Below are 16,488 nucleotides of genomic sequence, written 5' to 3'. Positions count from 1 at the left end.
GGAGGGAGAAGGGACAGATACAGCTTCTGACCATCTCCCAAAGCCCAGGGCTGTGCAGGGAAGTGACCCTGTTTTGAGGCGAAACTGTCTTATGATAAAGCTGCTCTACGAGCAGAACCTTGTCCCAGGAATGGAGGGGGGAGAGGGGAGGTGGTGGGGAAAGGTATAAAAGATGGAGAAACCCATTTTCTGCCCTTGGGAAATTCCCAGGACTTGGAGGAAGCCAGGGCGTGCTCCCAGGACAGGCCTGAGACATAAAAGCTGAAGTGCATTGATGCAATCACATGGAAATGTCACTTAATACGGGGATCACAGGACAGCAGGAAAGTCAGCATTCTAGGCAGGAGGAGAATGGAGTAGGGAACGAGAGGTCAGCTTGGTTGAGGTGGAAGGAACAAGCTGGGAGGGCAGGTGGGGAGGGGTGTTGCTTGGCAGAAAGGCTTCGAATGCTTTGAGGAGTTAGATTCGGCATAAGCAGGCTGAGCAGCCTCTTCAGAATGGAAGAGAGATTCCACTCTGAGCCAGCCCCCTCTGGGTCTGTTTCTAATATCGGGGAGCCCTGGTGGTTAAGAGCTCGGCTGCTAACCAAAAGGTCAGCAGTTTCAATACACCAGCTGCTGCTTGGAAACCTTATGGGGCCGTTCTACTCTGTCCTATAGGGTCACTATGAGTCGGAATTGACTCAACAGCAATGGGTTTCGTTTGGTTTTTTGTGAGCCAAGCTGTCCTTCTGGGACTCCCAGGAGCAGTTCTACTACTCAGGGCTCCTGGGTTCCCAACCCCAGGCTGCATCAGGGCCTCTTGCAAGTTCTCCCAGCTCAAAGTGGCTGGTTCTTCCAAGCTGCCTCTCTGTACTGCTTACCCGGGTTCCTAGCCCCTTCTGGACTCTACCCAAGAAAAAGGGCTTTCAGCTTTGTGTCTCTGGGAGGTGATTTGGCTGAGAGCTGGGTGAGGATTTCACGGGAGTGTTCAGGTGGGGTCTCTAGCCTTCCCCCTCCCTGTCTTCTGTAGGCATAAGGCTTCTCGGGAGGTCCTGCTGCAGAGAAGCAGCAGCACACAATTGTCAGGGGCATGCAGCACGGAGCCACAGGGCTGCAGGCTGCCAAGAGGTGGTGGTGGGCACGCCCACTCTCAACTCAGCTCTTTGGAGACACGGGTAGGAGAGTGCCATTTTCCCAATCAGCAGGCTACCTTCCTCCCAGGATGCTGGTCCTGGACTGGGCTCCCAAGGACTGTGTGAATTGGGGCCACTGGGCCTGGAAAGGGGCTAGGCAGAGCCAAGGCGCCTCTCTCCTCCTCAGAACCCTGGAGACTTTCCTGCCCTCCTGGGCTCCAGCCCCAGGCAGAACCTGTCATGGGGGGTGAGAGAGAGGCTCCTTGAAGGCCCACACATTATCTCCGAATTAACTATGTATCCGGTCATAGATAAAACACTGGTGGCAATGAAAGAAGGGAATACTCGCTTTACACTTTCAGCCATGAATAGTGCTCATTCCCATACCATACTTCTGGCAGGGCCCCATGAATTAACCATTTTCATACATCCTGTAATAGTCTTGTGAACAGCGCCATTATATCGCATGGTATTTTGTGTTTCACATGCATATGAGGCAATTGAAAAGACCATGGTTTGGGTCAGGAGCACCCTCGTCCTCAAAGTGATGTGTTTCCTTTTTAACACTCTAAAGAGGTCTTTTGCAGCAGATTTGCCCAACACAATTTGTCTTTTGATTTCTCGACTGCTGCTTCCATGGACGTTGATTGTGGATCCAAGTAAAATGAAATTCTTGACAACTTCAATATTTTCTCCATTTATCATGATGTTGCTTATTGGTCCAATTGTGAGGATTTTTGTTTTCTTTATGTTGAAGGGCAATCCATACTGAAGGCTGTATTCTTTGATGTTCATCAGTAAGTGCTTCAAGTTCTCTTCACTTTCAGCAAGCAAAGTTGTGTCATTTGCATATTGCAGGTTGTTAATGGGTCTTCTTCCAATCCTGATGTCATGTTCTTCATGCAGTTCAGCTTCTCTGATTATTTGCTCAGCATACAGATTGAACAGGTATGGTGAAAGGATACAACCCTGACCAAAGAAGAATGGATGCATTTGAATTATGGTGTTGGCAAAGAATATTAAATATACCATGGGCCATCAGAAGAATGAACAAATCTTCTTGGAAGAAGTACAGCCAGAACACTCCTTAGAAGCGAGGATGGTGAGACTTCATCTCACTTACTTTATACGTATTATCAGGAGGCACCAGTCTCTGGAGAAGGACATCATGCTTGGTAAAGTAGAGGGTCAGTGAAAAAGAGGAAGAACCTCAATGAGATGGATTCACATAATGGCTGCAACAATGGGCTCAAACGCAGCAATGATTCTGAGGGTGACACAGAACCGGGCAGCATTTCATTCTGTTGCACACAGGGTTCCTATGAGTTGGAACGACTTAATGGCACCTAATAATAATAGAGTCCTGATGGTGTAGTGGTCCAAATCTACCAGACGCTCCTCGGAAACGCTATGGGGCAATTCTACTCTGTCCTGTAGGGTCGCTATAAGTCAGAGCTGACTCGACAGCTCCTAACAACAACAAGAGGTTTGTGTTTATGGGCTAAAAGTGTTAAGTGGTTAAATGTAAATTTTTAAAATATACTACCATTTTTAGTCCTATTTTTCATTTCTTCCTTTTTTAAAAATTTTAACGTACCAGGAATCTCAAAAATTGGAAGTAGCTTGCCCTCCTCCCCAAACTTCTGAGAGGACTTGGTAGGCCTTTTGAAGATGATGTTCGTGACTGAAGTTATTAAGCCATGAAGGCTGCAAAATGTTAGAGTATGTCTATTTTTTAGAATTCAAGATATCTGGGCCAGGAGATAGAAGTATAGTGGAATCAGACTGCCTGGTTTACGTTCCTACTGGATGTACAACACTGGGCATGTTATTTAATTGATCTTGGTCTCAGTTTCCTTCTTTATAATGTGAAGATAGCAATTTTTTACTTCAAGGGCTATTAGGTGGACTAAATAAAATAACCCATGCAATGAACATTACATAGTAGCTTGGGACCTAGCACATGCTACAAGAATCTGCAAATAGTTATGTTTCTGTCAAATGGCCAACTGTATGAAAACACAAACTTAGAAAGCAGAGAGGGTTTGGGTCTTGTCTAGCAGGAGTGGTTTACTCACCTCCTTGCCTACCCTCACCTCAAGGGGGCAGCTTCCTGGAATGACTAAGTAGTTGGTGCTTCTCCCCAGTCCACCACCCCGGTTGTCATTGAGTTGACGCCAACTCATGGCAACCTCATGTGTGTCAGAATAGAACTGTGCTCCATAAGGTTTTCAATGTCTGATTGTTCAGAAGCAGATAGCCAGGCCTTTCTGCAGAGGTGCCCTGGAGTGGATTTGAAACTTCAACCTTTTGGTTAGTAGCCAAGTGGCTGCATCACCTAGAGACTCCCCTCCCCAATAAGGGAGGCTAATCTGGCTGCATACCAATTTGCTGGGTGCCTTTAGGCAGGTCGTAGCTCCTCTCCAGGCCCCAGTGTCCATGTCTGAAGAGGGGAGAGTTGGATTAGACCCACGGAATACTAGGGGTTAAGAATGCAGACTTGGCCCTAGGCTACTCTGGTCCACACTCTGGCTTCTACTCACCAGCTGTGTGACCTTGGGAAAGTTACTTAATCTCTCTGCATCTCAGTGTCCCCTCCTGTCAAATGGGGTAAGTAATAGATTCTACCTTTTGGATTTGTTGTTATCAAATGAGTTATAGCTAAAAATTTTGAAGTATGCCTGACAAGTAACAGCATGTAAGTGCTATGTAAGGGTGAAATATTGTTTTGTTTGTGCTTGTGTGTGTTTTGTTTGTTGTTGTTTATAATTTTATTGTTGTTGTTAGATGTCCTCAAAGGTCCTACACAGCTCTGGTCTTCGATGAGATTCTACACTGCCTCAATGTACTGATTGTGGCCTAAGCCCTCCTGGAAACTGGAGCAGCGGCTTCTCCTCAGCCTCTCCTCCTGGGGCGTCCAAAGCACCCCTTCTGCAGCCTCGGGCAAGCTGGGCCTGCTGGGCTAGGCCCTCTCAGATTAGGGGACTATTCCTGATACAAGTTTCTCTGTTGCTGAAAGCTGGCTTTGCAAGCATGAAATTGCCCTTGGGATCTCCAAGGTCTTTATTCCTATGAAGCCACAAGGGGTTCATTACACAAAGGTAGCGTGAGGAAGGCATGAGCTATGCCTGACCCACAGGCTGGGAGGGAAGTCGGGAGGCAAATCTGCCGGGCAGGCAGCCATAGGGCAGGTGGATGGTTCAAGTGTGCAGGATCCAGACTGAGGGCACCCTGACAGTGGCCCAGGGAGGTCTGGTATGAAGCACAGGAAAGGATGTTGTCTGCCCCACCCAGCCCTCATAGTCCTGGGTTAGGAGTGTGGTAAAAATAGAATCCCACCCCTACCTCCCAGCCCCAGGTCCAGGAACGGGCCCACATCGATGAAGCCTTCCCAGAGCAGCTTGGGGCCTTCTACCTTCCAAGGGAGCACAGCTGTCAGCGATGTCTTGTGAGTGTGTCTTTGGTTAGATTCATGACCTCCCATCCCATCTACTGGACATCCATGGGGGCGAGAGAGGACACCATTCCGTGGAGAGCGTCCTCAGTGGCTCACCAGCTGACTCAGAGCCAAATTTACACCCAGATGTAGAGGCAATGGATGTCTGTGAATGTTCAAACTCTCCCCCGAGTCACATGAAATGATACTGGTTTTCAGGTCCACAGGGTCTAGTCCATGGAACACACTCCGTAATTCACAGACAGTAGACTGTTAAGGTTGGTCTCATTCTCAGCAATTACCTCGTCCAACCCATACCATGGAAAGCAAGAAGGTCGTGAGAAGGAGGCATTCATGGCACCTGAGTCCCTTGCTACTGTTTTTAGGTGCCGTTGAATGGGTTCTAACTCATAGAGACCCTATGTATGTACAACAGAAGAAAACACTGCCGCGTCCTGCACCATCCTCACAATCATTGCTCTTGGCATCTTACACATAACGTGTTTCCCTCTTGTGGGAGCAGAAGAGCATTAATAAATGGCGACCAATTCCCCACCTGGTCACCAAGCCCTTCCCGTGAGACGTGCATGTCTGCTCTGAGAACGAATGAAGAGTGCGTGCAAATCCTCCACTCAGATCCCTTCTGACGTGGATATGCCCCTAATCAATGAAGGCAGGAACTTGTTCCTTTATTGCTTCTCCCATGGCATAACCTTATTACACCTCCTGCGAGATTTTTCTTTTTGAGAGCTCCAGTGTGGTACAGCACTGTGGTTCAGAGGTCCCTGAAGGCCCAGGGTGCAACCATAAGAAAGAACACTTTGGGGTTATTGGGCCTTTTTCCTGGGAGCTGGGCTCCTGCCTGTTGCTTCTGCTCTCCTCTAATCCCTTCCTCACCCTGCAGCCAGAACGAGGGTATATGGCATGGTTTAAAACCAGGAAAGACGTGCATCAGGGTTATATCTTTACAGTTATTCAATCTGTATGCTGAGCAAATAATTTGAGAAGCTAGACTATACGAAGAGCACAGCATCAGAACTGGAGGAAGACTCATTAACAATCTGTGATATCCAGATGACACAATCTCGCTTGCTGAAAGTGAAGAGGACTTGAAGCACTTACTGATGAAGACCAAAGACCACAGCCTTCGGTATGGATTACCCTCAATGTAAAGAAAATAAAGATGCTCGCACCTGGACCAATAAGCAACATCATGATAAACAAGAAGATACTGAAGTTATCAAGGATTTCATTTTACTTGGATCCACGATAAATGTCCATGGAAGCAGCAGTCAAGAAATCAAACGATGTATTGCATTGTACAAGTCTGCTCCAAAAGACCTCTTTAAAGTGCTAAAGAGCAAAGATGTCACTTTGAGAATGAAGGTGCTCCTGACCCAAGCCATGGTATTTTTAATCACCTCATATGTATTGTGAGAGCTGGACAATATTCTCTGAAGACCAAAGAAGAGTTGATGCATTTGAATTATGGTGTTGGAGAAGAATATTTAATATCCTATGGACTGCCAGAAGAACGAACAAATCTGTGTTGGAAGAAGTATGGCCGGAATGCTCCTTAGAAGTGAGGATGGTGAGACGTTGTCTCACGTGTTATCAGCAGGGACCAGTCCCTGGAGAAGGATATCATGCTTGGTAAAGTAGAAGGTCAGCAAAAAACAGAAGACCCTCAATGAGACAGATTGACACAGTGGCTGCCACAATGGGCTCAAACATAGCAACGATTATGAGGATGGCACAGGACCGGGCAGTGTTTCGTTCTGTTATACACAGGGTCTCTATGAGTTGGAATCTACTTGACAGCACCTAACAACAACCCTGCAACCACAGTGAGTTTTTAAAAATGCAGATTGGATCCCATCACCCCTTCTGCTTAATAAACTAACCTCAATAGCCCTTAAGATAAAGATCAAAATTCTTAAATGTCTTCCAAAGCCTGTAAGAGTTGCCAAAGCACACTAGGTGGCCTTATCACCTATCTCCTTCTGAGCCTTGCCTGCCCTTCACGCCCCTTAAGAATATCTGTTACCAGCCATCCTACCCCGGCTTCTACCCCCCATCCATCCATGCAACCTCAAAAAGCCAACCATCTGCCCTGCCAACTTCAGCCCCCAGCCCAGCTGGCCAGGTCAGCCTTTCTATCCCTTAAAAAGCTCCGAAGAAAGTTCACCTCCTCCAGGAAGGACTCCTGGCTGTATGACCCCCAGGGTCTCTCCCCCTTTCCCACTGCTCTCTGCATGGTGTGCGCCCACTGCACATTCTCTGGGATCACGCCCTCCTGCTCGTCTGGGTCTGAGATTAGTCCTGAAGTTTGCTGCCTATTTGATACCACTTTTTGTGTGATTCCCGAGAGGGCAGTGGCTGATGTGTCTGAGTGACTTATGGTGTCAAGAGTCCCAACGGATCAGCCAACTGGAATGAAGGCTTTGGATGATGAGAACACTTCTGAGAAAAGGGGCCACGTAACGAGGCAACAAAGAGCTCTGGTGATGCAATGGTTCTCGTGGTGCAATGGCTAAGCTCTCAGCTGCTGACCAAAAGGTCAGCATCAGCCACTTTTCAGGGGTGGGGTGGCGGGGGGACTTGACAATCTGCTCCCGTAAAGATTACAGCATTGGAAACCCTAAGAGGGAGTTCTATCCTGTCCTATAGGATCGCTGTGAGTTGGAATCAACTAGACAGCACCTAACAACAATGAGGCAACATGGAGCAAACATGCATTTAGCCATCTGGTTAGGAGCTTAAAGGTCTGCAAAGCGAGAAGTTGAGTGAGCTGATGTCACAGGACTCTTCTATCTCTGAGCTCCTTTGAGGCTTGGCATTAGCCCTAAGGGGTCTGCCCTGCCAAGCAGGGGTGCAAAAGGAGGAGGGAGGCGGAGTCAGTGGGAGGGACAGAGGGAGTGGAGGAGTCTGCCGTGACCTACATCTGCTCTAGCACTGCTGACCATCTATTGCAGTCAGCTCAGAACCTCTGGCAGTGGAAACTAAAGGAGGGAGCGTACAGGAGGCTGGAGGCCGCTGTGTCACCAAGTAAGTGGGCATCACACACCTAGCTTCCCACAGAGGGCAGGGCAAGGCCAGAGATGGAGACGCTAATCTGCTTTCTAGCTTTTATACTCAAGAATGGGCAGGCAGTGGGCATGAGCTTGGCCCGGAGACATTCCTTGGCTGGCTGATCACCCCTCAGATGCATATATATTCCTTATAGAGGACACCAGGATATTGGGAGCAGAGGGTTTCAGTGAGTCCTGTCCCGGTGATTCTGTCCTGGGTCTAATTTTCCAGGCATTGCCTGGGTTAGAGTGATACGATGACTAGATTAAAAATCTCACTAACTGTCCAGAATAAGGGCCCCAGTCCTGGGACTCATCACATCTTGATTAATAACATGGTGAAAGCAATCGAGAGAAGCCCTGCTTGGTTCTCCCTGCCTCAGCTCCTACCAGTTGAGAAGCTGGAAGCAGTAGGAACCTGGATCCACAGGATGAACAGAGGATGGGGACAGAGGGTGGGAGGGTGTTGGAGACCTGGGGAGTGGGCGACAGTGCCTGGGGTCCTGCGACGAGAGTCCTGTTGCTAGGCTGAAGTGAGGATACAAGCTGCTGTGTGGTGCTGAGAAGAATTCCGTTTCTTCTCAAATGCGAGTGTGAACTATGGTGGAGAGAATTCATTTCCTTCATCATCCCCACCACTTGAGACAACATCTCTCCTGTCTCCAACCAAGCAGATCTCTTGTTCTTTGTCATTGGCCCTGTACCAAATCTGGCTTATTCTGGAAGAGGATGGAGGTCCAGGTGATGAGATGGTTTAACATAGGGCTGCCACCAAGTTCCCGCAGAGGTTCTGCTTCTGTCTCAATTCTCAGCTGGGACCGTAGGCAGAAGACAGGAGGGAGAGGAGTGGTACTGTCATATACTGCTAATGTGTGACAAATAGCTGAGTAACTGAAAGCTGCTGTTGGTGGTGGTGATAATGACTATGATGATGACAATGATGAAGATATCTGTGTTCAGCTCAAAATATTCCAATGTGGGGGTCATGGACAGGTGCCAATGGTCTCAGTTTCTACCAGATGGATTGTACTGGGGGGTGGATAGAACAGAGGACTCCAAAGCTTCAGCTCTGATCCTCCCCTCAGCCATGGCCAGCTGGGCCATGCTCCATTGGCTGCCTTCCTTCCTGAATCCCTGAGTCGTGGTGGGCTGTGACACCTGTGGGCTGTGGCTTCCATGACTGCTCCAGAATGCAGTTGGCACATCATGGCATTCCAGCGCAATGAGGGGCAGTGCCTGGGCTGTAAGAGGACACCCTGCAGCTAGAAAAGTCAGTGGGTAGGCAGTTGTGAAGTGGAAGAGTGTCAGTTGGAAGGAGGAATTTGCTCTGTCATGGGTGATTCTATATTGATGACAGGGATGTTTAGGCAGGGAATAGAGTCCCCCACAATGGAACCTCTTGAACATGGGCCAGCCACACAGAAAGTAGGATTGCTGGAGAATTCTTTCAAGACTCCCCACATCCCTGCTTGTAACTCTTATCAAGGAAGCTCCCATCCCAGAGCTAACCATCTTACTCTCCTGAGTGGTACTCCCCATTGACCATAACAGACAGATCCAATTGAGAGGCAATCAGGGGAGATAGTAGTGGCTGGAAGAGGCTGGAAAACACTCTTGTTCATCTCATACCATAATTCACTGGTTTCAGAGAGGAGCAGATGGATTTATGAGAATCCCACTGGTGTGGGTAGAGAAGAGCTTCAGAGTATCTAAGTCAGGGACCCTCCCCCACAGATCTGATGATCTGAAGAATTCTAGATTGGTTGAAGGTGAGAGGTAGAAGGCTGCTGGGCCTTGCTAGAAAATCTCAGGATTGGGGGAGAATCCAGGAGGCTCAGAGAATGTCCCAAGAGAATTCACATTCCAAAGCCAAGACAGCCAGGCTGTTCAACAGCTGGAGGAAGCTTAAATGCCCAGAGTTTGATTCCCTGAGGCTTGTGAAAGCTTGTGTCTCACCTGAGTAGTCATGGGGTGTGGAGTCCCACCAGGGGGCCAAGTCACCAGCTCAACATGTGGGGCTCAGCCCCATGGCTTCCTTTAGCTGGAAAGGTTCCACTTGGGCAGCACCCTCCCCTCTTCTGGTCTCTGGGAGAATGCTTTTGCTGAGGTCAGGTGAACAAATCTGTCTGGAAGAAGTACATCCAAAATGCTCCTTAGAAGCAAGGATGGCGAGACTCTGCCTCACATACTTTGGACATGTTATTAGGAGGGGCCAGTCCCTGGAGAAGGATATCACGCTTGGTAAAATAGAGGATCAACAAAAAAGAGGAAGACCCTCAAGGAGATGGATTGACACTGTGGCTGCAGCAATGAACTCAGACATAGCAGCGATTGTGAGGATGGTGCAGGACCGGGCAGTGTTTTGTTCCATTGTACATAGAGTCACTATGAGTGGGAACTGACTTGATGGCACCTAGCAACAGGGCATTGCAGGACACCAATCAGTGTCATCAGTTTGAGGTAGATAAGACCTTCTTGGGGGTAGCAGCTCTTCCCAGCTCCCACCCCAGATATTGGCTGATGCACTGATGGGCTGGGAGAGGTGGGATAAGACCAGCCTGGATCACTCATAAGCAATTCTATCTTCTATTCTCAGGAGACCAGCCTCTACCCTCAGAGTAGCCTAAGAAGAGCCCCAACTATGGCAGGTGAGAGAACTAACTTCTTGCTTCCTCCCGCACTCTCATCCTCAGCCCCTTATTGGGGCTCCTACCGGTGTGAAGAGGATGGAAGGGGCAGGGGTCAGAGGTCTTCGGGGACTCACCTGTCTCTGCTTTCTTTAGCTTTGGCTTTGGTTTTGGATTTGTTTTCCCGAGTAGAGTGGGCAGAGCCCTCACGTGGCTCCTGCTTCCTGAGAAGGAACCTGATGCAACCATCCTTTCTGCAACTTTCCCCCGGTGACACGCTCAGGCTCTTCCCAGGGTGCACCTTGCCTGCTTTCCAGGGGCTCCATTCACACCGCCGGAGGGTCACCACCCAGATTCTCACTAGAAAAGTAAAATGTACTGTTCACAGGAGATGCTATGAGTGCCAACCTTGTCCCAGCAACAGGATAGAGAAGGCAGTTCTTGCTCCTTGGGTGAGCAGGTGGATGCTCCATTCTGCAGAGAAGCCCATCCCCCTCTCTCCTGCCTTCCCCAGGGAAGCCCCTCAAGAAGTCCTCTGTCCCTGGGGTGAGCATCCAGCAGCTGGTGGAGAAGATCCCTGAAGGATGCAGCATGCCGGACTTTCAGCAGAAGCCCGTCACTTTGGCTCTGCAGGAGGGTGAGGACTGGGAGGGGAGCTGCTAAGAGGAGGCAAGACCCCTGATCTTACCTCCTAGCATGCACAGGAAGAAGGCTTAGACACCCACCTTCCTGGGCTGGTCTCCCCACCCTAGGTCTATCACCTGGCCAAGAGTGTGTCCCAGAACCCTCTATGCCTGTGGGGCACCCATCTGCCTGGATTCCGAGAAGGGGCAAGGGGCCTGGGGAGCAGAGTGGGTACAGAGAGTGAAGCGGTACGATGCCTATACTGATACAGGAAATATTTTGGGGTAAGACCAGGATGGGGAAATATTAATTGGGGACAGGGGAGAGGTTGTGGTGCTCACTAGCTCCTCTCTCCCCTCTCCCTGCTCCAAGGCCACAGCTGCAGAGATGTACTGCTGAAACTAAGTTAATATTGACACTTCCCAACCCCTGCCTTCAGCAAGCCAAGCCCCCAGTGGCTCACAGGCTGGGCTATAAAGGCCATTCTAGAAGGCCACATGAACAAAGTGTCCAGGAAAGTGGTGGGATAAAGGCTGTGGGGGAAGAGGTGGGAACTGGTGTTGTTTCCCCAACACAGGTCCCTGTCATGAATTTTAGTCACAACATTCTGGTAAAAGAAAAAGAACATTAGCTTTATTTTACTAAATCTGACTTCAAGTCCATACTCAACAAAATTGTGAGAAGTTTAGTCTCTCATGGTTGGGAAGGGCCCCTGGGCCTTCAATCAATACTGTTGCCTTCTGAGATGCTCCTGGGGAAAGCCTAAGTGCTTCCTTGAGGGTGAGTGGCTCTGAGGCTTCCAGTCTCTTCTGGGGCTAGAATCCTGTGCCTCAGGACTGGTCCTTCTGGGCACCAAACAGCCATTTCTCTCCAAAGTTGACATCTCCCCGGTAGTGAGTAAACACAGGGCCCACAAAACCTCATCTCCTTCCCAGCCCAGTACCCTTCTTGGAATGGGCAGTTGAAATACCTAGAGCAGTGAGGATACACATACGTTAAAATCTAACAACCCCCTCCCCCAATACGTCCCCCTCCTGGCCTGCCTCTTCCTCTTCCTGCCACAGGGAAAAATGCCATCTTTCGGGCTGTGGTATGCGGGGAGCCCAGACCCAAGGTGCATTGGGAGCGCACGAAAGGTGATCTCAGTGATCCCAGCAAGTACCAAATCTCTTCTGCCCCTGGCAGCAAGGAGCATGTCCTGCAGGTAAGAACCCTGGCTTCTCCCCCTGACCAGGGACTATCCATCTCATCACATCCCTTTGAAGTTCTCCTTGGCAGTCTCCAATTCCTAGAGGAGCAAGAGATATTCTTAGTTGAGGTGAAGTCCACTCAACTCCATCCTGTCGCTCGAGGTCACCTGCACCAGGACTGGATCTGGCAGGCTGACAGGTGCCCCTGTTGCTACCCTGAGAGGCAGGTAGACTGGAACTTAAGAGGACAAGGTCTAGAGTCAGACTGCCTGGGTTACAATCCCAGCTTTGCCACCTACTAATTGTGTGGCCTTGGCAAGTTATTTACCCCTTGGGTGAGTACCTCTATTTCCTAATCTGTGAAGTGGGGTAATAATAATAGTAATAAGTAGTTGCACTCAAGTCAACTCTAACTCATGGTGACCCCATGTGTGTCAGAGTAGAACTGTGCTCCATAGGGTTTTCAATGGCTGATTTTTCAGAAATATATCACCAGGCCTTTCTTTCTTTGGGTGGACTTGAACACGAACCTTTTGGTTAGCAACTGAGTGCGTTAACTGCACCACCCAGGGACTCTAGGGCAATAGTAACACCTACTTTACAGGGTTGTTATGAAGATTAATGGCATATATAATGCGTCTAGCCAGTGCCTGGCCTATAGTGAGCACTCAATCAATGTTCATAAATATTAGTAATATTGTAGCTACTGATCATTGAATACCTGCTGTGTACCAGGCTGGGCTAAGCATTTGACATTCTGACATCATTTATATGATTTAATCCTGACTACTCACTCACTACCTTTTTTTTTTAATTTTATTTTTTGTTGTTGTTGTTGTTGAAAATGTACACAGAAACACATCCACCAATTCAACTATTTCTACATGTATAGTTCGGTGAGACTGATTACATTCTTCAAGTTGTGCAACCATTCTCACTCTCCTTTTCTGAGTTGTTCCTCCCCCATTAAAATAAACCCACTCACTACTTTTTGAGGTGTGATTATCCCAATATCACAAGCAAAGAAATTAAAGTTCAGAGAGGTTAAGTAACTTGCCCAGGGTCCCACAGCCAGTAATATCTGATGGTATTAGGTACCAGATCCATCTGACTCAAATATAGCTCATTCTACCACACGACATTGCCACTGATGGCAAAGAGTTGGTACATCCAGCCCCTGTCCTAGTCCTGTTTTCTGTTTTGAGGTCTATCTCTCCAGATGAAGACTGAGCTCCGTGAGGACAAGGACCATGTCTTTTTCCTCTTTATACCCCTGGCACAGTCATGTCTAGTGAATGGAGGGCGGGGAGGTGCTAGCCCTGTTCCCCTGCCCTTGCCCTCTCTGCAGATCATCAAGCTGACAGGCGAGGACACAGACCTGTACCGCTGCAGAGCAGTGAACATGTGCGGAGAGGCTTCGTGCTCCGCGAGGCTCACCGTCATTGAAGGTGCCTGTCTAATCCATGCACAGGGGTCAGCCCTGGCTTCCTCCCCAGAGAGACTCGGAGGAACCAGGGACCGTGCAGCCAGTGCGAGGAGGAGAGGAAGCCCTTCGTTCCACCTACCTGCACGCTAACCCTGCGTATGGGCACACTTGGCAAGCACTGGGTTGCAGATGCTTTGAATGATGTGCTCTTGGTTCAGTGGAATGAGGTCAGGACCTGGAAGTTGGTTTTCAGTCTTGGATCTTCTGCTAACTCATTCAGTGGGTTTTGTTTTCCTCTCTGGACCTCAGTTTCTCCCCTGTCAGAGGATGTTTTACATGGGAGCCCTGGCAGCATAGAGGTTAAGAACTTGGCTGCTAACCAAAAGGTTGGCAGTTCAAATCAACTAGCTGATCCTTGAAAACCTTATGGGGCAGTCCTAATCTGTCCTGTAGCATTGTCGTTATAAGTCAGAACTGACTCGACAGTACCTAACAGCAACAACAACATGCCAGAGGTGGCAAACAGGTAATAGAAAGGCCAAATTTTTCTCTCAGACATGTTTTGTTTGATTTACACACTGCTTGCATTTTTTTTAGAATTAATCGTTAACATGTAATTTTTGGAAGATAGACGTCTGGGTTAGACGTCTCTTGAAAAGCAGATCTAGTCCCTCCGTTGGTTATGCTTTTGCCTACAAGTAGTAGACAACTCCACAAAGAGTAGCAAGAAATAAAGCCTTTTAATTACTTCACATAAAAAAGAGTCCAGGGCTCATAACACAGCTCACTGCTGTGACCAAACAGCCAAACTCTTGCTGTCTTACTGCTTTGCCATCCTTAGCAATTGATTTGTCACCTCATAGTCAAAAGATGGCTGCTGCAGATCCAAACGTAACCCACGTTCAAGACAGGAAGAAGGGGAAAGAGGAGGCTTCAGTTACATCTCCCCCTTTTATCAAGAAAGCAAAAGCTTTCTCAGGAATGCCTTAGAGACTTCTGCTTACATCTCATTGGTCAGAACAGTGTCACGTGACTACCTCTAGTTGCAAGGGAAGCTGGGAAGGCAAATATTTAGCTTTTCCAGCCTCTCTAGTGGAAGTGGGCAAAGAAGAAGGACATTAGGAATGGCTGCAGGACCAGCAGTGTCTAACATATTTGACTATATTGGTCCTACACCTTGAAATGGCAGCTCTCAGGTGGAAAGAAAGGGCAACTGCTTCCCTTTAGATGTTCTTCAGTTTATTGTGGTCACCAGTGGCCACTTCCCTCATTTTTGCCACTTCCCTGGCCCCTGTAGGCATGTGAGTGTGCCTCTCCTGCATGAGATGGTTATCAGGTCTGTTCCCATTCATCCTGCTAAGGCCCTGGGGTATCAAAGCTCATGGACAACCCTTGCCCTGCTCCATCCTCTTGGTGGGGTGTTGCTGGCCTCCAAGGAGGGTAGGGAGGTCAGGGCCCTGGTGTTCAGTCAGTTTCTTAGGAAGGCCATCAATGTATCTTGCCTTTCTCCCTGCCTATCCACGTCAACTCCTTCCCCTCCTCCCTGAATGGTCCAGTTGGCTTTCGGAAGAGTCGGAAGAGGCAGAACGAACCCCCAGAGGGTAGGTGGACTTGTTAGAAATCTCCTTGTGGCCTTGGGGAGATGGGCTACCCCTTGCCTGTTGCTCCCCAACTGGCCAACCCCCTCCCCAAAACCCGCACACCTTGTGGGTCACCACCAGTCCACAGGAGAGCGCTGTTGCCAGCCTAGGACCACAGGTCCTCCTCCCATCACCTCCCTACCCTCTTTCTACAGAAGAGCCCTGCATTAAGCCCTGGGCTTCCCACCCAGGGACTAGGGCCTCATTTCTGATCCTTTTCTAGACCTCAGAAAGGAGCTGATAGACTTCCGGAAGATGCTGAAAAAGAGGTGAGTCTTGGTCTGCCCCAGCGGCGTCACTAAGGGGGTGTGTGGCGGGGGGGGGGTGCAGACTGTACCAGGTAACACTGTCAGAGGGGTGACACCAAAATGACTGTCTATCAAAACATCCCTGTAGTTAGTTGTAACAACATAAACATTTTTCAACATACCTACAAGGTTAAAACTCTATGCTGATTTATTTTTTGAGCCTTTTAATGCACTCTGGTCAGAGATGTCATTATTACCCAATAACAACGACTCTTTGAGTCACGTGGTTTCACCTGCACACACTACAAGCCCAAGCTTAAAGCACGCGCTGTTGTTTTCATTGCTGCTAATGTTTTTATCTTTGCCGATTGTCAAGTTTTATGGTGTTTTAGCTACAATATTGTGATAAATAGTATTCGTGAACCTGTATCAATAACTTTTTTGAGAATGCAATAGCGATTAAAGGAAAAAAAGAAGTGATATATGGGAATTACAACTGACAAATAACATTAGTACAAAAAACATCACTAAGGATTCTGTATGGTCTGGTAAGGAAGAGATCCATGGGAGGAGGGATGACAGCAACCCTACTGACGCCTATGTCTGTCCCCTGCCACTTCCATAAGCAAGCTATGCTAAGTCTTGACCCTCCAACACATTCAGGGAAGTTTGACTCCTGGGAGCAGGCAGGAGGATGGAAAGCGCACTGGTCTGGGAATTCTGGGTCCAGCTCTGCCACTGAATTTCAGCTCCATATCCTTGAGCTAATCATCTCTCCAAAGTCCCTGGGTGGTACAAACGGTTAATGTGCTCAGCTGCTAACCAAAAGGCTGGAGGCTCAAATCCGCTCAGAGGTGCCTCAGAAGAAAGGCCTAGCAATCAACTTCCAAAAAATCAGCCACTGAAAACCCTATGGAGCATAGCTCTACTCTGAAAACATGGGGTCGCCAGGAGTCAAAGTCAACTCCAGGCAACTGGTCTTTAATCACCTCTCCTTTCTGGGCCATGATTTACTCAAAAATGCTCCACTAGAAGAGTGATTAAAAAAAAAAAAAAAATTTTTTTTTTTTTAAAAGAACAGAACACTTTTTCTTTCTAAATACATCCTACTC

General features: G+C 48.5%; 1 protein-coding gene across 1 annotated transcript in view; it reads left to right on the top strand.

The window, feature by feature from the left end:
• Window positions 1-10,262: 10,262 nt before the first annotated feature.
• Window positions 10,263-16,488, top strand: part of IGFN1 (immunoglobulin like and fibronectin type III domain containing 1) — a 47,197-nt gene continuing 40,971 nt past the window's right edge. The window contains 6 exon segments of the mRNA XM_064272992.1: window positions 10,263-10,269; window positions 10,763-10,885; window positions 11,937-12,076; window positions 13,411-13,510; window positions 15,045-15,089; window positions 15,352-15,397. Coding sequence (XP_064129062.1) covers window positions 10,263-10,269; window positions 10,763-10,885; window positions 11,937-12,076; window positions 13,411-13,510; window positions 15,045-15,089; window positions 15,352-15,397 — 461 coding nt within the window.

This window comes from Loxodonta africana, chromosome 20 (genome assembly GCF_030014295.1).
Source record: "Loxodonta africana isolate mLoxAfr1 chromosome 20, mLoxAfr1.hap2, whole genome shotgun sequence".
In the NCBI taxonomy this organism is placed as follows: Eukaryota; Metazoa; Chordata; class Mammalia; order Proboscidea; family Elephantidae; genus Loxodonta; species Loxodonta africana.
The sequence above is the reverse complement of the archived record's forward strand: the minus strand, read 5'-3'. Positions and strand labels throughout refer to the sequence as shown.